We start from the raw sequence: 24862 nt of genomic DNA on the forward strand, positions 1-24862 counted from the left end.
TTTAATTTGATCTCGCTTCGTTTTCTCTTTGGACTTTCAATTTGGATTATGAATAAATATTTCCTCCATACGTACACACAGGTGGCCATACAGTATATGTACTTCAGTGATGGTTGTTTCGCTGTCTCGCCAGACCAACTTCATTCAGGGAAAAGATGAATAAATCCATTTCCTGGTAGATAAATGTTGAGAAAATGGTTTCTTATAACTTGCTGTACTAGAGAGAGAGAGACCCAGTAGTCCCCAAACAAGGTGATGAACAAGATTGGTGCCTTCAAAATGATACAGCTGATCCTAAAGGCTCCCAGGAAAATGCCACTTTAAGCAAACTCGTAGCACTTGTCACTGGTCACTCAGTGCTGCACAGAAAATCGCTCTGTAACATCACAAACTGCACTAAACTGGACTGCTGCAAGGACTTCTATCCAAATGCTCTTCAACAAAGCCTTAAAAACTCTTTTTCACTTTTTGCATTACCAGGCCACACCGTTGTTACAGGTTATCATATATTCACTATAAATTCAACACAGCATCTCCAAGATAATCATTAAAACCGTTTCCTCTCATGCAGCAGCTTTGTTGTCCGTTTTTACTTTGATGATATTCTGTTTTTTTTGCATCAAGCCTCTAATTCTTGGTGTTTATGTGGTCATCTGTTTTAGTCAGAGATGGAGAAAAGTTTAGTTTTGAGTTTGAGAGAGTTTAAGTATAAAAGTATGATGCCTAAGTGGTCATAAGCATGTGGTATGTGTATGATTTGTCATATATTTCTCTGTGCTTGTGCATATGACAGACATCACTGCCAGCAATTCACAGATTTCTGAAATGTATTGTTTTTTTTTTTTACATTGTATGCTATATAAGTTTAAGGTATTTAAATAAAGCAATATATGAAGAATAGACTTTGTCTGTGTGTCATATGAATCTTTTCAAATTGAGCCTCATATTATCATATGTTTCTCCAATGAGTTCACATGGCCTTTAATTAATCCAGCTGCTACCATGGAAACTGAAAAGACACACCAAGGTTGTGATGCACATGTGAGAAGTGCATGTGCTTGACTGTTTCCTGCTCCTGAAAGCCATGAAAATACCAGTTGTTTTTTTTTCCATTGAGCTCCATGGTGACAGAGATAACTCTCGGGACTATCTTGGGAAATATCTCGGGACTCCCAGGACAAATCTTTTTAAATTTGGCATAAACGTTGACTTGGACTCGAGGATGAAGTGATTAGATTTGTGAGATTAAAGGTCACCTCACAAAATGCATTTTTGGCCATAACTCAAGAATTCCTATGCTAATTGTGAGAACATCTCACACAAATGTTTAATAGGATAAAATGATGAAGTGATGACATGTTATATCCCAAAGCTCAACTTCACTGTGACATCATAAAACACTTTTCTGGCCATAATTTAACACCATAACTCAGAAACAGAAGGGGAGACTGTGACCATATTTCCCATTTGGTCGGAGTCTGAATTGGTGACACTAATCACCTTGAAACTGTGGTGACTGTATAGATCTCCTGTGCTGCCGGGTTGAAGATGTGTGTGAAGCATCCATATTTCTCCAAGAAATACACTTAATACCTTTTAAATTGCCTCAAAGTCTTCATTACGTATATAAGTCTGAACAGACATGGATGTAAACTGCAACTTGACTGGTTGGCAATGGCGTACAACCACAAGGTGGTAATTCTAGTTATCCTTTTGAAATAAAGGTGTGATTTTGTTATGACAAGACATTATAATAAAATTAAAACTATAAGTATATTGTTGTCACTGAGACTGTTGAAGAAGTAAGACGTTTCCTCTGATGTATTTTCAATATATATTTCTAGGTTCCCTTGAAATATCAACAGCATTTGTACAGTTATCAGTCATTAATTTTAGACTTGGCGATAGAGTAGTTAAAATATTCTAATCTTTTTATTGTACATTTGAATTCAAATTAAAAATCACTGCAAAAATATCACTTTGAAAAAGTGTTTTCTGTATGTTAAACACAGTTTGTTGTTTTATTCAGCCTGGGACATTCACAGGAGGAAGCTGCTTTGATAACTATTTCCTCAACACTAGAAGTGAAAGCCAGCATGATATAGCTAAAGTCAATAAGACAAGTTTTGCGTGGCTACGTTCACACCGCAAGTCTTAATGCTTAATTCGGATTTTTTGCTCAGATCCGATTTTTTGTTTGGCTGTTCACATTACCTTTTAAAATGTGGCCTATATCAGACTCGAGTGTGAACAGTTTGCGGTTTCTAAAGTTAAGGAGATTATGGAGGAAGTAAGCATTTTTGCTTTTATTTCAAAATGCCCAGTTCACCATCTTTCGGGTCACAGCTCACGCTCCACCTCCCTGGCGGTGCGGGTGAGACGGGCCGGTGGTGCGTCCGATCCCGAGGGACCGGGATCCCTCCTCAGCCAGCGCGAGCCGGCCCTCACTTTCATTGCGCCACGGGGCGACCCTCGCGACTCGCGCGCGCGTTATTAGACTCTTTGGTCCGTGTTTCAAGACGGGTCGGGTGGGTTGCCGACATCGCCGCAGACCCCTGACGCCTTTTACGTGAGCTGATCCCCGCCCTGGGATCCCCGACGCGGTTGGGGCGCACTGAGGACAGTCCGCCCCGGGTGACAGCCGCACCGGGAGCAGGGGCCCCGTCCCTCCCCGCGGGGAGGTGCAGCAAGGGTTATTGACGTAAAAGTTGCATCAAATCCGCCTTGGTTGTTCACACTGCGGCCGCATTGAAAAAAAATCAGACCTGGGTCTGATTCAGGACCACATATAAAGAAGTGGCCTGAATCTGATTTGAAAAAAATCTGATCTGGGCTAGATTTGAATGTTCACACTCGGATTTGGGCCACTTTTGCCTGCCGTCTTAACGTAGCTGGATTCTAAACTTAAGAGAAGCAAAGGAAGTAATATCACAATCATAACCAACCCGCTTAGTGCCCAACCGTAGTTGTTGTAAAAAATAATGCAGAAACAAAGAGTTTAGCATAATTTAATGTTTCATATCAACAAGTGTTGCAGATTTCCCCCTTCAATGTGCTGCAGCTCAGTTTCTCTCTTTTGGGTCAGTGAGCAGTCAGGGTCAGGTCGGCACAGATGATTGAAACGCTAAGAAATTGAAAGAAATATTCATCAATAATTTGTACTAAGTAAATATGTACAACAATAGCTCTTTCACATTGTTTTGAGGTGGTCGCATATGTGTTAATTGCATCGTTGCAGTGGTGAAACAGCTCATGAAATAATCAATATCACTAATACTGCATGTTGGCAGTTAGATTCTTTATTTTGGCACAAACTAAGGAGAATGTTGTTTGTACTCTGGAAATCAACATTATTCTTTGATTATTAAATCTAAACATTTCACACTTTTTTTGACCCTCACTCCAACATCATAATTATAAAATAATAATAATCGTAGGCCTAATAAAACTAAAAACTACAACTCATCTTGTAGATGAAATATGAGATGTGACTTGTCTGTAGAATCTTTTTTGCTATTTATTGGCACATAAGCAATGCACTCATTATATAACATATACACCATGACATTTGTTGAATTAATTATCACAATCAACTACACAGTTTAGCCACCTGAGTGAGGTTCCCAGTCCCAGTTCCCAGTTTATACAGCGCCCATCCCGGCACTAGTAGAATAGAGGAGAGGGCCAGTAGCCAGCCCAACACATATGCCCAGGTTGGGTACACATACCAGCGGTTAAAGGTCAGAGGCTGGTACTCAACTAAAGAACATATAAAAGAGCCCTGAGAAAACAATAAAAGAGAGATTCAGTATTTGTCTGGACATTTCGGTATAGAAATGTCATCAAAAATCTAAAGGATACAGTAAAGTGCAAAGACATTCAGGTGTTCATGAGGATAAGGACCAGAGCTATGGGATTATTCATAATGGAACATTGAAAGCCGACTCACCAGTGAGACCAGTGGTGTGAGGTAAAGCCAGCAGATTTTAAAGAATGGGTTGGCATGCACACCTGTCATGTCCTTGATGATGCCAAACAACCGCTCTGCCCCTTTATAGGAGAAGAGGTTGTATGATCATTAGGCCTATATAATGACCAGATCAGACTAGATGTATGTGAATGAAGATGCACTTTAACACTAGAACGGCCATGACGGTCATTTTGACCGTTTTGAAATTTATATGTGTAATAACTTTGGTAAATAAAAAAATACAATCCTGCTGCTGCCTGACTTTTCCTAAAAGAGTCTGTATTTTAATTTAAAATTGTTTTTATATACATTACACAAAAGGCAAAGAAAATACAATCACTTTTACCTATTTCGGCCATATACGGTCATATTGATCGCTCGGATTTTCGCGGTATTGTTTTTAATTTTTCGCGCAGTTGAAGATGCATCTCGGTTGCTTAGTAACTACCATAGTCTCTGTCAGAGAAACGTAACTAGCGGTCTTGAGTAAAAAGTGTGGGCATCACCGATGGGCCGAAGGCAAAGCCAGAGTCGGTAACGTAGGCTACTACGGCGTGGATGGACTCTGTTCTGAATCAGAAGGCAAACACCGGGCGCTCGCTCTGTGAAAGGTGCGGTACACGTAGATGGCTGGTGGTTGTTTACATGTTCATATAACTTTATACATCCTCGAACTGGCTGGAATCATTGCACACATCCTCTCCAAGGAGTGCACCAGCAGTAAAATTGTCCGGAGGAAGTTTATGCAGCAACTGGCAGAGAGCTGAGAGCGGAGTTTATGGAGGAAAAAAGGGCAGCGGCTCACGGTCCGAGCAGCGCTGCGCACCGCAGCAGACACCAAAACGGAGGCAGTGCCAGGTTAGGTTATAGCTAAATGTTCAAATAAGATACTTATAATTGTTATTTGGCTATTATGAATTAAGTTAAATGAATTTCCACACCATATTTTTCAGAATATTAATGTATGAAATAATTACGGTTTACTATGCCATGATATGAATTATTGAAACACGTATTAGGCTACTACTCAAATGTATAATTAAACTCGTTAAAATGTACATTTCGGTGTTATTACGTTTTTCTAAAGATATCATAACACAATACATAATACAATATCGCAATTAGGTATTTATCATGAGAGATTATAGAGTTTGGATGACAAAATGACCGCTCACGGCAGTTCTAGTAGTTATGGAATTCCGCCACTTCTAGTGTTAAAGGGAAACTTCACTCATTTGTATACATAAAAGGTCAGTTTACTAGTAGTTAGGGATACTACTCAGCCCATGAAAACAGTTATATATCTTCTGTGGTTCTGGATGAGCTTTGTCAAGTGAAAGAGAAGATAACCTACATTATGCCATCAGGTTTTTGAAGCGTTATGGGGAAATGTACAAACCAGAACTTTTTAGAACACAAGGGACTCAAGATATCTCAGTATCTGTTGCATTGATTCTGATTCTGACTTTTTTCTTTTTCTTTTTCTTTTAATATGTCCTTTGTGAATCGCCCAAATTTATTTAGGTCCAATATGAAATTGCTGGAGTCCCCATTTAAAAATGCCATACCTACCAAATACCCATCCCAGTGCCAGGGTTTCAAACACACAGAGACAGAGGATGCAGGCTCCGTTACAGGCGTAGTAGTCAAACATCTGGAACACATACATTCCTCCCTGGAAACAACAGCAAAGACATTGTTGGACATGGGTTCATTTATTTTACTTTATATGTCAACCTCAGATGCATGGAAGCCTATTCCTGCCACTTTTTTATCACATTATTATTATATATCAACTTATATGTTGTAATAATTGAAATGTCTTAAGCTGAAAGCATCTTGTTATAATGATAAACAAAGTCATGGCATAAAGAGCGTTTTATATATATATATATATATATATATATATATACTTGATTGATACTTGATTGATTTTGTTATATGCTGTATACCCTACCATTATGGATTAGTAAAAAAGAAATGTAACAATGTAACACAAAATACTGACCTCAGTGATCATGACCAGCTGAGAGAAGAAGCATGTGAGGCAGAAGAGGAGGAGAAGGCCTTCCCGCCGGCCTGCCCTGCGCATTACCGTGGGAAACAAATCTATTATGGATGTCATCACCACCTCCATTGCAACAAACTGTACAGAGAAAAGACAAGACAGAATAAGTACATTTCCATATGTGAAATTGTTCTTCCACAAAGAGTTCATCAAGAGGACATCTTACTTGTGTGTCCAGACCCAAGAGAATGAGCATGACAAAGAAACAGATGGACCACAGTTGGGGAAGAGGCATCATGGCTACAGCCTGAGGGTATGCAATGAACGCCAAGCCTGGACCTGGAAAACACCAATGTTAGACTTGTCACCGTCTACTATCTGTCTTTTTTTTCTTTTTTTTTTTCAATTTTGCATCAATGACTTTGTGAAGTAAAAGTGATGTACATCCAGATGGCAATGCAGTGAATAAACATAACACGTGATCATAAACACGTGAACAACAACCTCCTAAATCTGGCAAGATGAAGGGAATCGGGGAAGTTGCTGGAAATCACAAAGGGGTCGTTTAAGATACACCAGGAAGAGAAGAAACATCGTCGCACAACACTGTACAGAATTGTTGTCACTGAAAAAAATAAGGCCTAAGTGGCAGCTTTATTCTTGTGACCATTTACAGTTTTTCCTCATGGTTTTTAGTGTGGAACCAAAACGGGGGAATATGTGAATTTAAAAAAAGCAGACTGAATACCATTTACACAAGCCACAAGAATAAAATCATACTGAGTGAACATGAATGTAATATTTGATATCTTGAAATTCCTGATTATAATTAGGCCTATGTTTATTATATTGTTAGATTATAGGTTTATGTAAATAAATATGTACACATGTACCCTCATATGAGATTTATCAGAATTAATCTGAGCACTAAATGACTTCTAGGGAATAGACTGATATAGATGTCCTCAAGATGGCAGCAAAGATTTTACCCATTGTGGACTAGTGGTGGAAGAAGTACTCGGGACTTTTACTTTACTCAATTACCATAAAACGTCCTGCATTTAAAATCCTATTTTAGTGAAATTACATAAGTATTTTCAGCAAAATATACTTACATTAACAAAAGTAACAGTACTCAGTAAAATGTCCCCTGTAACTGATGTATTGTACTTGACATTTGATTGTTAATACTGATTAATCAATGTGTAAGCAGCATACTACAGTTGTAACTAGTCAACAAGGAGCTTATTTTAATACAGTTAGTTGGGTCCCTTGGTTCCCAACCTAGGTTTCGAGCCCTTCTAAAGGGTCACAGGATAAATCTGATTGGTTGAGAGATGATTAATGGGAAAGAAGAGAAGTTCTAATACACAATTGTGTTTTCAGTTTTTGGACATTTTTCTTTTTTTGTGAAATATTACAGAATTTGACCTCTTATTTCAAAAATATAAGCTTCATATGTTAGTTATGTAAAATGTTAATCAGTAAAGTATGGCAACTATACAGTAAAAACTACAACATTTCCCTCTGAAATGAAGCAGAAGCATAAAGTAACATCAAATGGATATACTCAAGTAAAATACAACAAGTAGCCTACCTAAGTTTTAAGTATATGTACTCAGTTACTTTCCACCATGGTCGATGACTAGCAAGCCTTGTTTGTGAGTATAGGAGGTGTGCATCTCATACTACTGTATAATTATGGCCATGGTTACAAAATGTTAAATATCATCATCTGAGGCTAAGGGTTTGTATTGTAGTTAAAAAAAAAAAGAAAAATCTGAGGCTGTAAAAAGGTGCCATACTGGTGTAAAACTCTTAAAAATGGGCACAGGAAGACAAGGTTACACAGTTCTGAATATCTGTGGTGGCTTGCATTACCTGACTCTGCCACTTCTGCAATGGGGACACCTTGCTCATGAGCCATGAATCCCAGTACAGAGAAGACTGCAAACCCAGCCACCACACTGGTACAACTGTTCAGCAAACACAGCCACAGGCAGTCTCTGCAAAACACAAAAACATGTGCATACTCTATGAATTCATAGCATGTAGTTGATCAGTTTTTTAATATGTTATTGTGTAGCTCTTGTCCACTGGCGCGTCTGTCAGAAAAGTTGAGCATCAAGCTCAGTCACACATTGACAAATACTTACTTGTAGCAGTTGTTATTGTAGGTGTTATAGCTGCCTAGCACAGTTAAGGATCCCACACCCACACTGTATGAGAAGAAGATCTGAGCCCCAGCCTCCATCCAAACCTGTTCCAACAAAGCAACAGTTAGAAAATGTGTCCATCAACTCTCCACTGTTACAGTATATCATGAAGCTCTTACCTGTGGGTCTGTGAGTCGTGAGAGTTCAGGCAGAAGATAATACAGTACTCCTTGTAGAGCCCCAGGGAGAGAGAGTCCACGGATCAAAAGAATTACCAACATCACATAGGGGAAGGTAGCAGTAAAATACACCACCTCGGAAAAAAAGGTGTTAAAAGCATATAGAAATATACTGTATACACTTTACCACAGTATTAGGGCTTATATAAATACCTTTCCTGTAGACCTGACCCCTTTCCAGATACAAAAGTAGCAGATGATCCACATCGTAATGAGGCACAACAGCACCTCCCACCTGATGCTGCCTATTTCCTCAATCCCCCCTGAGATACCCAGCACTCGTTGTCTAGAAGGGAAAAAGATGGACACAAATGTTTTATTGAGACTCATTAGGACTCATATTGGCATATTTAAAAGAACCTAGAGGCTTCGTTTGTTCATCCACATCGACATACTCCCAGAACTCTGTGGCAGCAGAGGTTGAGTTCGTCTGGTTTGTCCATTCAAAGGTTTTGTTTTGTGTTGAAAAGTCTACGCAGTCATCTGAAAGGATAGTGAGAAAACAAATTATATTTATAATCACAAAACAGATGTATGTCTTCTGTGGCTCTAGGGGCCACAGGACTGTAGAGATAGATCTGGCAATGCGAGACTAGGGGGAAGTTTCCAAAGTCTAAGAAAATGATCTTGCTTTGGGCTTGAGACTTCAAATGTTTAACAAACAGCTTGCATTACAAGCTATTGGTGTGGAATTTATAATATGTGGGGATTTACCAGGCAGGGAGGGTCTAATGAAAGACAAAATTAGTAGACAGAGCATGTGTGACGTCACCCATTGGTTTGTGGAGATCTGCTATGTGGCGTCGAGTTTGCCGTTACGGGCGCAGCCATCCTGGTTGCGGATGTGACAATTTTAGACAGGAGGGAGGAGTGAGGGAAGAGCTGCTTACACTCTACGTTACCTTACACACTTTCACTGGCAATCACATCATAACCACGTCCTAAAACACCCCCTGCTTTATCGCCGATTTTAAAATCAACGAGACAATAATTCAAAAAATTAACATCATTCTGTGTTGCAGAAGACTTAAAACTAGCAAATGAGACCATAAACTCATTATGAAAATGTTTACTGAGGTAATAAATCAAGTGAGAAGTGGATCACTTTCTCATAGACTTCTACAGTAACCGAACTCCTTTTGCAACTGCACGTGTTGCCCCCTGCTGGGATTCAGATAGAAGCAGGTTTAAGGCAGTTCTGCATTGCAACACTTCGCCAAACCGGATGTTTTGTCCACTAATATACAGTCTATGGGTAAAAGTCAGGACACCTCTGCGGCTTTCATTTTGACCATTATTTTTTAAATCTGTCTCTCACAAGTCCCCAGAATTTATGGAATAAAAAACTAAATGAAATTTAATTGACATAAAAGTCACTGAAGTGTTGATACTTGCTATTATAACATCAGTACAGTATACAGATGTTAGTGTTTTGTTATACAAGTCCACCTTAAGACATGTGACAGTTTCCATTTTTACCTGTGTTCCAGTAATTGTTGCAGCTGGCCCAGGGAAGCTGTGAGCTGAAGGAGAACACCAGATAGAGCAAAGCCCAGGACAGAATAATGATGTAGGTCATACAGCTGTAGAGCACGATCAGCTGCCCACCATAGCCGATACCTGCAGGGCCACATTTCTGTTATAGACAAATATTACAAAAACCTTCTTCATTTATTCATTGCCAAGAGTCAGGCTGACCAAATAAATGACTAAAACTGCTTTCTCATTCTGAAAGACTTTTCCCTCAAGATAAATATATATATAAAAAGAAAAAATATATAGTTAAAAGCAAAGTAAAAAAAGAAACACTTAAAATTCTCTCATTTTTAGTCAAACTACTATGGAAATGACAAAAAAACAGGCTACGTTTTGACAAGTGACAGGAGACAGTACTTTGACGTGTGATTTCTCCAGTATGAAATGTCACTTGATTTAACATTTTACCTGCATTTTTGTAGCTAATATTTTCATAAACATCAACAATCCTTCTTAAACTTTTTTTCTTTTTTTCACATATGCAGAAGTCCTATAAACAGACTTTTATGTGTAAAATCGGTGGTTTCACTTTAAAATAAACATTCTGCAACATAACTGAAACATTTCAAGGGCAGTGGGTATGTTTTTAATATAATACATTACATTTATATTATTTTTATTTTTTTTCCCCTTGGAATAAGGGTCACAGAGGCCATGCAGTTTTTAGCTTGTCAATGTTTGCTCTGTACTGACATCCATGACAGAGCTCTGATACGGAGGGAACAATGTGTCTTTTACAAGTTGACATTTGCTCCATTCATTTGTAGAGTGGGTAATGTGTTACTGCCTCAATGAAACATTGAACTACCTTAACTGTAAAAAGAAACTTTCCCACAATGGTAAAGGAGCCAGTAATGAAACTACCTGCTACACTTAGTCAATATTCAATCTACAATAAAGTCCTAAACTGCATACCTTCTGCCAGTGGACATAGCTTCCTCCAGCAGGTGATGCCCCCCTCCTGGGTGTATTGGCCTATAGTCGTCTCCAGCAGGAACAGGGGTACGCCACATGTCACCACAAATACCAGATACGGCACCAGGAATGCACCTGTATTTGCAAAGTATACAACAATAAATACATGTACTACAGATTTTGGGTAACAAGTAGGGGACTTCGTATTTGCTTACCCCCTCCATTTTTGTAGCAGAGGTAGGGAAACCTCCACACGTTGCCCAGGCCAACAACATTTCCCGCCACAGCCAGGAGAAACTCCACCTTACTGCCCCAGTGTCCTCTCTCCTCCACCTTCGAAGCACCTTGTTTTGTTACACATCTTTTATTCAACATTCCCAAAAGCTCAGTCTCAGCCCAATTGTCCTCTGAACCTACTACATGCTTTGTGTCAAGGTCTTCTCTGCCTTTATATCCACTAGTCTACTGATTCTGTCTCATGTAATGAGCAACTGCCTGACCAGTTAATTAGTCCTCAGTGGAAATGTGAATTATCTCCTTGATATTTAAACGCCTTGGCAAGAATGTTGTAAAGACCTGCAGCCCTTTGCTGTGTGTCATCCCCCATCTCTCTCCCACCTTTCCTGTCTATCCACTGTCACTCTGAAATAAAGGGGAAAAAAGCCCCCCAAAAAAATCTTGTAAAGTCATTGTGAGGGCAGAAATGGCAAAGACTGGGGGTGACTAATACAATCATATTTTATCTGGCTTCAAATATGACCATCACGAGCAACAAATCTGTGGCTCGCATAAGGTTTTCTAACTTTATTCTCACTGTAATGTTAAACCAATTTATGCACATCAAGTAGTTTAATTATTCCGATTTTTATATCTTAATCATCATTTATATTTATTGTGCTGTATCTGTTCTTACCTGCTGCTGCATGTTATCTCACATCCAGCCTGATACATTGACTACAAGGGTGATAATAACCCCTGTTATTAGAAGAAGAATTTATTTTTATTTATTAAAGTTTCTATTTTCACTTTTTCGTGGTGAGTAAAATATGCTGTGGATGTGTGTAAGACTGTAACAGTCACACTGTGCACAAATGCATGGTTGTTAATCTTTTTATGACAATCTCCAAAGTTGCTTTATACCTAGTGTCCATTAGGTCTGCCAAAATGTATTACTTCCTTACTGAACAAGTTCTGTCCAAATTCTTCCCTCCATGGCAGTAATATATTCTGTGTGATATCAGATGTTATAGGCCCCAGAAGTTTCATCTGCAAATAATTAAAGTTATTGACAGTAATAATACAATCATTAATTCTTTATTCAGTGCACCATCTTTACAAATCACAGTTGCTAACACAAGATCAGCACTTAAGAAAGACTTCCTTGCATGAGGGAAAGATATTTGAAACTAAATTGTATTTGTCTCTGTTGTCCAAAAAGGAACAAGTTTAGTATTTTTTTTAGAATCTGGAATCCAGTGATCAACACGTAGATTAGTTTGGCCTGCAAAACATTTGTAATCACATCGACCTAAAGCAGAGAGGACCACAGCAGAACCAACAACAGGGAAAAGACGCCTCTGAGTGTAATCTGTCTAGCTCCATTGGTTTCTATACTCCTGTCTCTTAGCTGCCTCTGCTGGCCAGATGTTAGATGGCAGCGCTTCATGTTTCCAGCTGTGTCCCACACCAGAAGCTCAGCCTGAGCAGAGCAGCAGCTGGACGTGTACCTCACCCACAGTGGCTGAGATGAGCTCGGTGCCCATTCAGATACATTCAAAGGTGGGTCTCCTTTCTCTAATCTTGCTTTGTGGCGGTGGTGATGATGGTGGCCTCCACTGGTTGTCTTGTCCCTGTGTGCCTGTTGTTGATCTGGGTCGGGTTGGGCCTCTCCCAGGCTGTCCTCTGTGGGTGGGGGGCTGTGGAATAAGGTCAGAATGCCTTCACCCTTCTGTAGCTGGAGGGCAGCGAGCCCAGAGCGCCCCCTGTCTGACACGACCAAAGATATGATCCAGTTAGACTCGTTACAAATGGAAGGACAGGTAGACTGTACTCGCGTTGCGGAGCAGGATGGTGGGGACGTGTCAGGATCCTACAAGAGAAAGAGGAAGTGATGTCAGTTGTACATAGAAAACTCAATGAACAGAGTTTAAGATGATTAAATGATCTGTACGTACAAAAAAATCCCAATAAAAGCAGACTCCAAATGGACTATATCGTATCAGTTTTTTAGTCAATGCTCACCGGGGGGACCACAGTCAAGTAGGCCACTGCGTAATTTGAGTCTGGAGAATCAAGAGCGTTCACCGTGAGTGTAAGCGTGACAGTAGCTCCTGACTGAGCTGTGGCAGGAGTGAAGAGGTCCACCAGGCCGTGGAAAGACCCTTGTTCAGCAACATGGAACCTGAGGGACAGACATTTTCCTATAGGTCACATTATATACTTCACTACAACAGTCCTCAAAAGGTACAACATTGTCTTTTCTTATATTACATTAATACTTTAATCTTTTATATTTTTTGCTCTACCTGTGAGGTTCTCTCTTATGAAGATATCCACAGTCATCATTGGCACTCAGACTGAAGAGTCGGGCAGGGCCATGGTTCAGGATGTTAAAGTTCACTATTGTGCTGTGACCGGGTACCAGGCGAGGGACAGACAGCACCTGAAGAGATAGAGAGACACACAAACTATGACATATTGTCACAACAACGGCCAGTTGATTTGAGGTACATCAATGTAAATTTGGATAAATCAGAAAAAGTTGTATGGAAAGCTAGTAAACGAAAAGCCATATTTTGACATCTTTGAAAGGTAAGTTATTTTAACTCCAGCTGAAAATGGAGCACAACCCGCAGTTTGGCTGTTATAATGCAATGATTGAGTTTTGTCCACTTGGCGGCAGCAGAACAAGCTGTAATCACAACACCAACATACAGTATTATGGTAGCAGAAGTGCATGCATTAGTCTCCACTATCACCTGAGGAAAATACAGTATCTGGCTATTTAGCTGCTAAATGGTCTTCAACTGCATCTTCATCTGTTAGTCGCTAACCTTTCTGTCTTCTGTTTGGTGCTGTGCAGGAAGTCTCAGTGAGTTTATCACAGCTTTATTTTTGCTGAAAACAGCTGCCTGTTGTATCTGGAAATGGCTGAACCGAAACAGTAAAGCTGTGGGCCATTAAATCAAAACAATGAGCTAAAAGATGCAGCCCATGTCTTGTTCAGCATTACCTGTATCTGAACATGAGTGGGCTGAACCATCTCCGTGGAAACCCTCTCCAGCTTGTTTCCTCTGCTGTCTCGGCCTGTTAGTCGAACACAAAAGGGGACTCTGGGAACAACCTCCACCCATCCCACCAGCTCCGTTACAGAATAGGATGATGAAGAGGAGGACAAGTTCAGCATCACCTGCTGGAGGCTTTCCCTGTCAGCTCCCAGCAGCGTCACGTGACTGAAAGATGCCTCCTCATCCGGAGCCAGGTCTGTCACAGCCAGCACCAGAAAGGCAGGAACACCTGGGAAATCAAATAAGGAACAAGGCAGTTTTGCTAAATGGCAGGCACATTCCTGGTTGCGAGACCTACAGTATCGTACGCTGTCACTGATACATCACTAATTATATTAGGAAAGAAATCAAACTCTCTTACCTGCTACTGGACTACCCTCCACTCTGGCCAGACCTGGGTGTGTCTCATTGTTAACTGTTGCAAAGTAATACAGGAAATCTACACTGCTGTCACCTGGGGGTGCAGATCAAAAGCAAAAACAAACAGTTGCCTCTTTTCTCAGTTCAAGTGCAGGTAAATAAGAACTAATGTGTCTAACATGTTCTTTTTCTTTTACCTATCACATTGAATGTGAGGTGTCCGTCATTCTTGGCTTGGAGTTTCCACTGGCCTGGCTGTATAGGAGAGAGCAGGCGGATGCGGTACAGACCTTCAAAGCGTTCCAACTCTGCCAGGGGGCCCTCCTCACTCAGCAGAGACAGGCTTTGTTCTAACAAGGAGATGAAGATTAAAACATGGTATTATGTTTTTCTATCAAGTGCAAAGAAGAATAATGGTATTGTAAGAGCAAATATAAATTGCAGTTGAAAAAAACAACTAATGCCTCGATATAGCTTCCGTTAAGTGCTTATACCTTTGCCATACCTGATGGACTGGTAAGGATACACTCTGTCAGGATGCCAGTGACATGTAGTGTGACGTTTTTTACTGAGCTGTCAACTCTGAAGGAATGGGAGGACATCAACTCTTGGTCACTTTCCACATGGAGGAGGGTCACCTGGGGAGCAAGGAGAAAGATGTACATGGTATAGTAAGTGCCTATAATGCAACTTGTATGTAAAAGGGGTCTTTGGCAGACACAAACACAGATAATGAATGAATTCATTATAGAGCACTTTAGTGTTTTTCAGCTCATTGTTTTTGTTTTTTTTTAGACCACAGGTTTACTGTTTTGCTTCTCCATCACAGCTCTCAACCTCATTTTAAGCTGCACCAGAAAGCTACCTGCACAACAGGTATGATTGACACAGGGTTGACATTTGGTTTGTACATAATAACTTTGGGTTAGCTGTTTGAGTTGATTATATGATAATTATGATTTCATTGTTTGAGTTATGGAGAAGGCATAGGACCAGATTAATTGTATATTGAGACTGTTATATATTTACTGTTATTTTTTTAAATTATTACATGTTTGAAAATTAATTATTAAATCAAATCAAAAATCAATACTGAAGTTGGCAGCTAGCTGGTGAACATAGTGGCGCATTTAGCAGCTAAAGAACAAGATATTTTTCTCAGGAGTTGGTGGAGACCAGAAACAGAGCCAAAATGAAAAAGAATATTAGATTTACGTTCATTAGGTGGACAGACACACAAATGTGTAAATATGAATCTGTTGAACTGTAGTTTGCCATACCAACTGTATATGGTGAATGTATGTCAATTAACAGCTTATTTCCACCAAAAAGGGAAAACAGTTAAAAACAGGCACTCATTCTTACAAATGTGGCTCAGTTACTGGGACCCTCACAGTGGGTTGCAAGATAAATCTGAAGGTTTGTAAGATAATTAACAAGGTAGGAACATCATTTTTTCAGACTTTCCTTTTTTTGCTTTTTTTGTTGTGTTTTATTGAACAGTTTTTCCTCTTCACGTCACAAGCCAAAACTGTTGGTGACCACTGATGCCTTCTTCGCCTTAACCCTTGTGTTGTCTTACCGTTGACCATGCAAGTTTTTGTTTTTCTGGGTCAAAATTTCAAATTAAAACTTTTTTTCCCCGACACCTTTTTTGCTTTTTTAGTCTTTTGTCACTTGTTACAATGTTGGTCAATTTTCTCTGCGCTACTTTTTGACGTTTTTGTTGTTCTTTCCCCGCGTTTTTGAAGCTTTTGCCAACATTATTGGTCACTTTTTTCAACGTTCTTTTGTCAATTTTTTTTCTTCAAATGCTATGGATGGAACATGTATGGAAACATCCATGTTATTTTATTTGACAATTTGGTTGAAGAAACTTAAAAAGGTTCTCTGATATAGAAACTTTTTAAATTGGGTCAAATTTGACCCGAAGACATCAGGAGGGTTAAGAACCTGTTAGATTTGGTTCAACTGTTTAAAGCTATAGTGCGTAGTTTCTGTCTGCCCCATGTGGAATTCTAAGTAATGACAACAAAACTGTCGGCACGTCCACATGACACAAGCCCTCCCATGCTCCCACCCCTCCGCCACGCAGTTGCTAGTAGCCAAGGAGGACACGGAGGATTAAGAAAACATGATGGACTCTTAAGAAGATGTAATTATCTACACTTGATTTTCTGCGCGCGAAAGTTGCCGGACGACATCAGTTTCTGAACATAGACATACTGAGAAATACAGAGAGAGTTGTGTGGAGCTGATAGTTTTAATTAGATTTGTAGCAACTCATTTAGCAATGGCTTGAATGTAACAGACGTTCATTAATATAAAACGTTACGCACTAAAGCTTTAACATGTTGATGTCCAGCAATACAAAGGATCTTGCTGCTGTACCTTGTCAGAAGCTGTGTTATCCTCTACTATCGTAGAGACCCCGCGGATGTCAGAGTTGGTGGTGAATATTGTCAGTCCTCCTGACAGGGAGGACAGGGAAGAGTAGAGAGAGAAACGATCAGGGGACAAAGGTTCACTCCTTCTCCTCCTTTCCCTCCTACTCCTCCTCTTCCTCCCCCTTTTGCTCTCTGATGTGTAGTTGGGGTCTTCAGTTAGGAGAAAAGTCACCTGTGGGAAAATCAGCCCATAACATGACCAATGTTTGAGCTATATATATATATATATAAATATAAAGGTTTCAAATGTGTTTTATTTACATGTAGGCTTTCCAGCTGAAAATCAGAAAATGTCCCCATAAATTCCAACTGCATGTGTGAAACACTGAAGATATTGTAGCTTTTATTAGAGAGGAATTATCTAATACAATCAAACCTCACCTTGCTCTGTTTCTCAAGTGCGAGGGCCTTCACCACATCAAACAAGTGGGCGTCTTTAGGGGAGGCATCAGTGAATACAAAGATCTCTGACAGTGGTGGACTGTGAGTGAGCGCCAGCTAAAAAAAACACACAGCAAGATGGGAAATTAGCTGCCATGTGTGCTTGTAATTCTCATATTGTACATGTGTTCACAAGAAGGAACATCTAAATGTACCTGAATAGCAGAGAGGCACATCTCTGGTTCATCTCCTCCTCCCAGCGCCATCAGGTTCTCCATGTGCTGCATAAACTGGTTTGGGTCATCGGTCTCATACACTGGTCCTACCTCTGCAGAGTACAGAAGATAGAAGTGATAGATAGCTCTTTAAGCAGAAATAACAGGAGATCTATAAGAATGGTAACCATCATATTGAACTATTGAAGTGTAGAGTGAAGAGTTGAAGCTTAATTTAATTGCTAAGACAAAATTGAGAGGGCCTTACACCCTATTTAAGGGAAAAGTTCCACATTTCGATTATTTTTTGGGCTTTTTTTAATTGATATGACAGCTGTAGACAAGAACGGGGGGAGAGAGAGTGGAGTGACGAGCAAAGGGCAGCAGATTGGAATTGAACCCTGGCCACTGCGGTAAGGACTGAGCCTTGGTACATGGGGCGCACGCTCAATGAGGTGAGCTACCAAGGCGCCCTGGAATAGTTCAACATTTTGGAAATACAGTTATTTGCTAATTTTTGCTGAGAGTTAGATGAGAAGTTTGTCTTGTCTTTACAGTAATGTTATACCATCACCTGGATCATGGAAGGGCACAAGTAGAAAGGTGCCAGGCTGCCCACAGCTGCCGGCTCGGCTCTGGATGATGGAGTGGGCCCTGAAGCGAGCCGCAGTGATCTCCTCAAACATGCTGCCTGTAGTGTCCATGACAAACACCAATGCAGGGACCTGCTTCACACTGAAGAGCCTGTCGAAGGAAGTTTAGAAGGAAAATAAGACATACTACATACACTCAACAGCTGAAAATCGTAAAGAAAATGTTATGTTGCTTAACTGAATAACTCCAGGGTTGAATACAACAAATTAACCAATTAAGGTGAGCTGATTTGGGGAAATACAATTGCCTGTAAAACAGTTGTCAAAACCTACCTGAGAAAGGTTTTATGGCCCACAGTGTCTCTGAGGTCTCTCAGTACACTCAGAGTGGCTTCAGTCGCCAAATTGGCAGCTTCCACATGGAGATAATGGTGAGGGGAGAAAAAAGGTGAGGTGCTGTCTTTGTTGATGCCCCCTTTGGCCCCCTTATAGCGACTACTGTCCAGAATACCTCCATGACTACATTTGCCTGAAAAAGAAACAGTCAGTATCTTTAATTCTTTATAGAGTGAGTTTGAAAAGCATAAAAACATTAAAGCATTCAACGGAAAAAAAAGCTTTTTAATTCATTGTACTTATTCCTTTGCTTTTTTGGCAGGACTGCAGCTATTGGTGGCTGAGGTTTTCTCTGACATACCTTGAGGTTTTGTAGGAAAAGTGCTGAAGTAGCCAGTAGTGAGCAGCTGGGTGTCTTGCTGTCTGTTTGTCATTCTTGGCAGGAGGTTGTTTCGACAGGTGTGGCTGAAGCACTCCATACAGGTAGGAGTGTCTTCTGTGGACAGAAAGGAAGAGGGGTGAGTCTAGTATTGTTTGTGAGGCCCAATAAAGCTCTGAATCATTACGGCAGTGGAAACACAAATACTTTGCTGTTATCTTTGTTTGGGTTTGGGGATTAAAGGCATTTTCTTACACATCAAGTTCACAATGTGACACATTTTTAGCCCAAGAGGGACTGAAATAAAATGTGGTTTGAAAGTATTCATGAGATTGACTTCCCATCACTCTACAAGTTATGGACAAGAATGGAATATGGAAATCAGTAGAGTCAGTGTCGTAGGGTGTGCATGGGTTACAGAGGTGAGTGTGTGTGATGATTTAAATATTTTAATCAGGACTTTTTCCTTTCTGGTGCACATTGACACAAATCTCTCGATAATGAAAGTTTTGAAATCATCACACAGATGACATTTTCTTTTAAAGAATTTAGAAAGATTATCTGGGCAAAACTTTTTTTCCCTTCTTAAGTCATACACACAGGAGAGAAAACCAATTTAGAACAGACTCAGAAAATTGATCACCAGAATTCTTTTCTCTCACTTGCCTCTAGGGCACCCGTAGATTTGGGCTGCAACTAACGATTATTTTCATTTTCATTATCGATGAATCTGCTGATTTTTTTCTCGATGAATCAATTAATCGTTTAGTATAAGAAATGGTGAACGTGGCATTCAGATATTGTTACATTTGAGAAGCTGGAGAATGTGTGCATTTTTACTTAAAAAATGGCTGAGACAATTCATTGATTATGAAAATAGCTGCTGATTCATTTTCTATCGAGTGACTACTACTTTAATTTAAATAATTCTTGCAGCTCTAACTCAGAATGGCTTTTATTTTGAGCTTTTGTACAAATTGATTTGGGTTATCGACTTTTGAAGCATATTGCTTATTTAAGGATACACTGTATAGCCAATTTACAAAGTAAATATACATTACAGATTAGGCTATAGGTGTTGAACTTTTTAGACCATCCCTCACTTTTCCACTAGTTGCTTTCAGTGTTCTCCACCCTCCATAAGCCACCTGCTTGCATACCTGTTTTCCACTGATCATTAACATCCACAGTATTTATATAGTCATAGTTTCCACTGTTTAGTAGCCAGAATGTCTACATTGTACAAGGTGTGGTTGTAGAACCAGTCAGATTGCTGACTGTTCTAACAGCCCTTCCACTGAGCTCTAATCTAATTATCTTAGCTTGGCCTCAGCCTGCCTGGCCTTTGTGAAAATGTAGGACAAGGCCATTACTCTAACAAGCATCCAGATCGTGATATACTGCAACAGATAAAAATGCCTGGATTACACCACAGTAAAAAGCCCATATCAAGAAGCAGAGAATAGAAAGAAAACTGTACAAGAACATATGACTCCAAATGTGGTACTAATCAAATTATTTGTTCTTATATTTTGATCAGGAGCACAGTTAATGTTTCACCTATGAGGAACCCAATTGGAAAAGACCATGTGTCCCTTAGGACTGAGGAATATGGTTGAATACCACAATATTAATAACAGTACACAATCAGGTATGCAATCACATGAAATGTGTAAGAACCCTTAGTAACTTATGTTGTTAAGATTTCCTGAATAATTCCATCATAATATTCTGCTAAATGGTCAATAACCCATGATACTGAATCCTCTCCTAGCCCTGGGATCCCTTTTTAATGTGATGAACCTTTTTAATGTGCTAGTGTAATCGCAGAAGAATTGAAGAATTACCTTCAGCAACAGGGATGGCAGGCTCCTCTGGCTGCAGCAGGTGGAGGTAAATGAAGCGCTGGCCCATCTCAACCCAGTTACTGTGGCTGTAGAAGTCCTGGCATAACAGACATTTGAAAGACAAAGCATTACATTTTTGCCAGCGCACACTGATTGAATTTTCATTGCAACAATTCAGCCATTGCAACATACATACAAATTAGTATTCATGCAAACATGAATGAGAAAAGCCACATTTTCAAAATCCCCACTAGTGTTTTTGATCATGTCCCACTTTTCTTTAACAATATTTTGTCAAGAAAAGTGTTGTCAACTGTAAACATCGTAAGCTGCGTGTTACAAACTGTTTACCTTCTGCATTTAAAACCGCTTTTGTTATTTGTGTATTTATGAGTGCGCTAAGACGATTGTTCTCAAATTGTAAAACAAGAAGTAAATGCAGCCTTTATTACCATTGCCTATAAAAAATGGTGGGCTAAAAGTGTCCTGACGTGTGGCACAGTTTTAAATTGGCTCCTTTTAAATGCTTCCTAATTTGAGCATCAGAGTTGATATTACATGTGGTGTCCCTTGAGGTTAGTTTATTGCCAATAATTAGCCTTTGTGGCCCTACAACAGGCCAACAACTGGAAGTATGGTATGAACTTCCATGTATGAACATCCTTAACAGTGCTGCTGTTTACCTGCAGGGAGTGAAATAGCTGGCCCAAGCTGTGACGAGCTCTTTGGTACTCTTTGGCCCGTACTGAGAGCAGAGTCTGAGCCCAGATCTGCCGTAACATCCCCATGGCGCTGTCCACACGCTCTGAATCAAAGTGGTACACCGGGTTGGACCTGGTGGAGCTCAGGAAGTCCATGTCCGCATTGGACTTCACCACCTCTCCCACAGCTCTCCAGAAGCCACGGCCCAGTTTGGTCTGGGAGGGATACAGACTGATTTTTATCATCATTCAAATGTGATGATGTAGTGCTCAGCTATCACAATGTAATATGAACACAGAAGAAGAGCAAGTGTGACTTCTTTGAAACGGTTTGGGTTTTAATACAATAAAGCTCTCATTAACTCCTTTGTGTAATAGTAGAAAGTAGGTATATCATACTGAATGTAAAGCCAATATCCTGACATCAGCTCACCTGTTCCTCTGCATGGTTTCCCTGGTGTTTCTTGGTGCCCCTCAGAGTCTCCATGGTGACATTGACAATAGCCCGCTCTGTGATGTACTGGTGTGTGTGTGAGTCCCAGGACAGCGTTAACACTCGAGACCAAAAGTTGGGGAGGAAACCCATGCAGGGTAAAGCCAGGAAGAGAAGGTAAGCGAGAATAAACCAGTGCATCTGCTTTCCACTCACTTCCCAAATTCTTCCTTTGCCCGGTGACGTCATGCTCTGGAGATGGGGTGAGTAGGTCATATCCTACCTGCATGAAATAAAAAATATATGGGTTTCACATTCAGTTGCAATACAAAATACACTGTTGTATCCGATTTGATGGCATTCAATAGGCATGGCTGATGACATAGGCCAACTTTTACATTTGAATGTAATGGCTAAGATTTGGCTAATTATTGACCTAAAAAACAAATCTTTTAAATCATTACAAAATACATTGTTTTAATATGGCGACAAACAACTGCCATGTTCACATACAGAGAGAGTACTAATTTGGAATTGTGTCACTGGACAACTGATTGTCTGATTGGACAAGTCCAATGTTAACTCATATTTTAGCTCTATTTTAGTATCCACCAACTCCTCGCTCCTTAGCTTCTAGATGCTTCATTATGTTCACCAGCTATCTTTTTCTGTTCACCGTTTCTACCAGTACTGAGCAGTCAGTTTATCCCAGACCCTTTTTTTGCTGAAAACAGCTATCTGCTGCTGCTAAACGGTAAAAGTGAACAGAAACTGTGAAGTTGTGGACTGGAAAACCAAAAGAATGAGCAAAAACATGCTCTGTAGCGCTGACGGGATCCTGCAAGGTTAGATGATAATCACCTATGGTTCCATCATTACGAGCACCATCTGTCATATTACAGATAGTCAATTACATTACATTACATTACATTACATTACACTTAGCTGGGGCTTTTATCCAAAGCCACTTCCAATAAGTGCATTCAACCATGAAGGTACAAACTAGGAGCAGCAAGAATTACATACAAGAAGTACTTCAAATAAGCCAAACTACAAAGTACCGCATGTAAGTGCAACATGCAACTGCAAGTTTTTTTAATCCATTGTTTATATAAAAATATTGATGAAGGCTGCTTTAATTAATATAGTTTTCCCTTTTAAGATTTTATGCTATATTTGTTTTTTCCAAGCTGTAATCGTTGCACGTTAGAAGACATGTTGAAAATATTGTTAGTTCAAACATTAAAACACATTTAGCTGAACTGAACAATCATTGCCAAATGAGTTCTTAAATAAGGAGTCATGCAGAAAGTATTGCTAGTATTGAAGTATCTGCTTGCTAAACGGATGGATCCATGCATTGATCCAACTCCTATTGTTCAATGATGTTTTGTGCAAATTTGATCAGTTGGTGTTTGTGCTGGTCATCCATGTGTCTTTTCTGTCATCACCCACTCCTTTACACCCCCCCCCACCTCCTCTCACATTTTTGTCAGCCTTGTCTGTACAGAGGCTACTATTGTTCTTTGTCATCTTTATTCAGATACAATACGTGGTTTTTGTTCTCATAGTCTGTGCTTTCACAAGGGATAGAAAGAAACAAAGCATGAGGCCTATAAACAACGGCTCCTTCTACTCTGCCAGCCCTCATTCAGTGAAGCAGTTTTAATTGATTGGTGAGGTCTCTTAAATTGAGAGCACAATGACTCTTCCTTTCACTCATTCTGCAGGAGTGATGCAATATCTAAAACTATCTAAAACTACTCATACGCTGACTATTAATAACATTTTTATTGTTTCACATTCCTAACAGATAGAACTTGTGTACTGTAATTCACTTTAGGTGACCAACCACTTGTGCTTAGATTGCCCTTTAACACACAAGGCTTGTAAGTAAAGTGTATAGAGCTTAGGTTCAGACCATCTTCATCACAGTGCAATAATGTCAACTACATACTGTAGGAAAGTGCAAACTATTTTATTCACCAAGACTTAAGTGCAAAATGAGCATATGATGTATTGTTATTTTTTTTAATTAATTAGCAACTACAAACTTTGCTCAAAGATTTGCTTTCTGCAAAAAATAAAAAATGTTCTCACCTTAGTTCATGGTAGACTTTTTCTCTTTACATTTTGTTCAGACACCACAGCTTTCAGCAGAGACGTTGCAGTCCTGTATGTGCAAAACACCACACCACTTCATATGACCACATAGACTATTACCACGTCCTGTCAGACGAGGGAACTGCACAGTCTCACAGCATTTCTGTCTGTGTAACAAAATTATTATTGAGTCTTCTTGTCTGTCCTTGGGCTCTTGTCTCTTGCCAGCTCCTCCGTGAGTAAAATAACAAGCAACATATGAAAGGGAGAAGCACTTTGTTTAACTCGGATAAGAGTCTGGTTGAAGCTGAGTGGTTGCTTCTTAGCGTTTGGGGAACACCATGAGGCAGAAGACATCTCGTCATAGCTCCCCTACAGCCTCGTGCCCCTCCTTGCTCCCCATTATTGCGCGGTGCATTGATTCACCACAATAGGGCCGCATATATTACCAGCCAGGGTGTTCAGCTTAGGCCTTCCCCAACCCCCCTGCCTCCATCCATCACTCTCTCTTTTCCTCACAAAACCAAAAAACTGCTTTTCACAACCGTAAACACAATAACCCCTTCCTCTCTCCCTAGTTACACACATTTCTAATGGCAATGCAAAGAAGGGCATCAGTTGCTAGCCAACACTTGGGACACTGTTGAACTTCAGTTTGTTGGATTGAATGTTGTAAAAGAAGAAGCAAATGAGTGGGGTATTTTTCAGCTTTGGCCTTCTGGTGTTTCAGGGTTTGGTTCTAGTATTTTGGCATTATTCTGGTATCTCTGGTCATATTAGGCCTATGTGTTTCAAATATTTCATTCTGTTTTAGTTAAGGATTGAAAGCGAAACAAACAAAGAGACAAAGAGAACGTTTTGATGCAGAACATGTTTTGTCCATGGTATATTTCATTGCAAACCACAGTTCTATTTCGTATAGGCTTCGCCCTCTAAGCTACGCTATTGGGTTTATC

At 39.9% G+C, this 24862-nt stretch overlaps 2 protein-coding genes across 3 annotated transcripts; both read right to left on the minus strand.

Annotated features, from left to right (window-relative positions):
- Window positions 1-2898: 2898 nt before the first annotated feature.
- LOC116046539 (sodium- and chloride-dependent GABA transporter 2-like) lies at window positions 2899-11230 on the minus strand. Its single transcript, XM_031294909.2, has 14 exons — window positions 11040-11230; window positions 10825-10959; window positions 9853-9993; window positions 8769-8856; window positions 8527-8659; window positions 8314-8448; window positions 8135-8238; window positions 7860-7984; window positions 6205-6317; window positions 5979-6116; window positions 5543-5645; window positions 3950-4050; window positions 3611-3781; window positions 2899-3124 (listed from the first exon to the last, which is right to left on the minus strand). Exons 1-14 carry the CDS (start codon window positions 11197-11199, stop codon window positions 3017-3019), a joined length of 1755 nt encoding a protein of 584 aa, XP_031150769.1. The 5' UTR covers window positions 11200-11230; the 3' UTR covers window positions 2899-3016.
- An 889-nt stretch (window positions 11231-12119) lies between these two features.
- On the minus strand, window positions 12120-24235 carry vwa7 (von Willebrand factor A domain containing 7). Of its 2 annotated transcripts, none has more exons than XM_031294908.2 (17): window positions 23904-24235; window positions 21804-22086; window positions 21353-21586; window positions 20670-20766; window positions 18805-18939; window positions 18441-18636; window positions 18089-18258; window positions 17515-17627; window positions 17300-17416; window positions 16863-17090; window positions 14977-15109; window positions 14669-14821; window positions 14473-14565; window positions 14057-14340; window positions 13350-13486; window positions 13066-13225; window positions 12120-12913 (listed from the first exon to the last, which is right to left on the minus strand). In XM_031294908.2, the coding sequence occupies exons 2-17, from the start codon at window positions 22077-22079 to the stop codon at window positions 12353-12355; spliced, it is 3087 nt and encodes a 1028-aa protein (XP_031150768.1). In that variant the 5' UTR covers window positions 22080-22086; window positions 23904-24235; the 3' UTR covers window positions 12120-12352. The 2 variants fall into 2 exon arrangements, with proteins under 2 accessions (XP_031150768.1, XP_035857253.1); XM_036001360.1 differs by having other exon boundaries at window positions 12353-12913; window positions 21804-22082.
- Between the last annotated feature and the right edge of the window lie 627 nt (window positions 24236-24862).

This window comes from Sander lucioperca, chromosome 5 (genome assembly GCF_008315115.2).
Source record: "Sander lucioperca isolate FBNREF2018 chromosome 5, SLUC_FBN_1.2, whole genome shotgun sequence".
NCBI classification, from domain to species: domain Eukaryota; kingdom Metazoa; phylum Chordata; class Actinopteri; order Perciformes; family Percidae; genus Sander; species Sander lucioperca.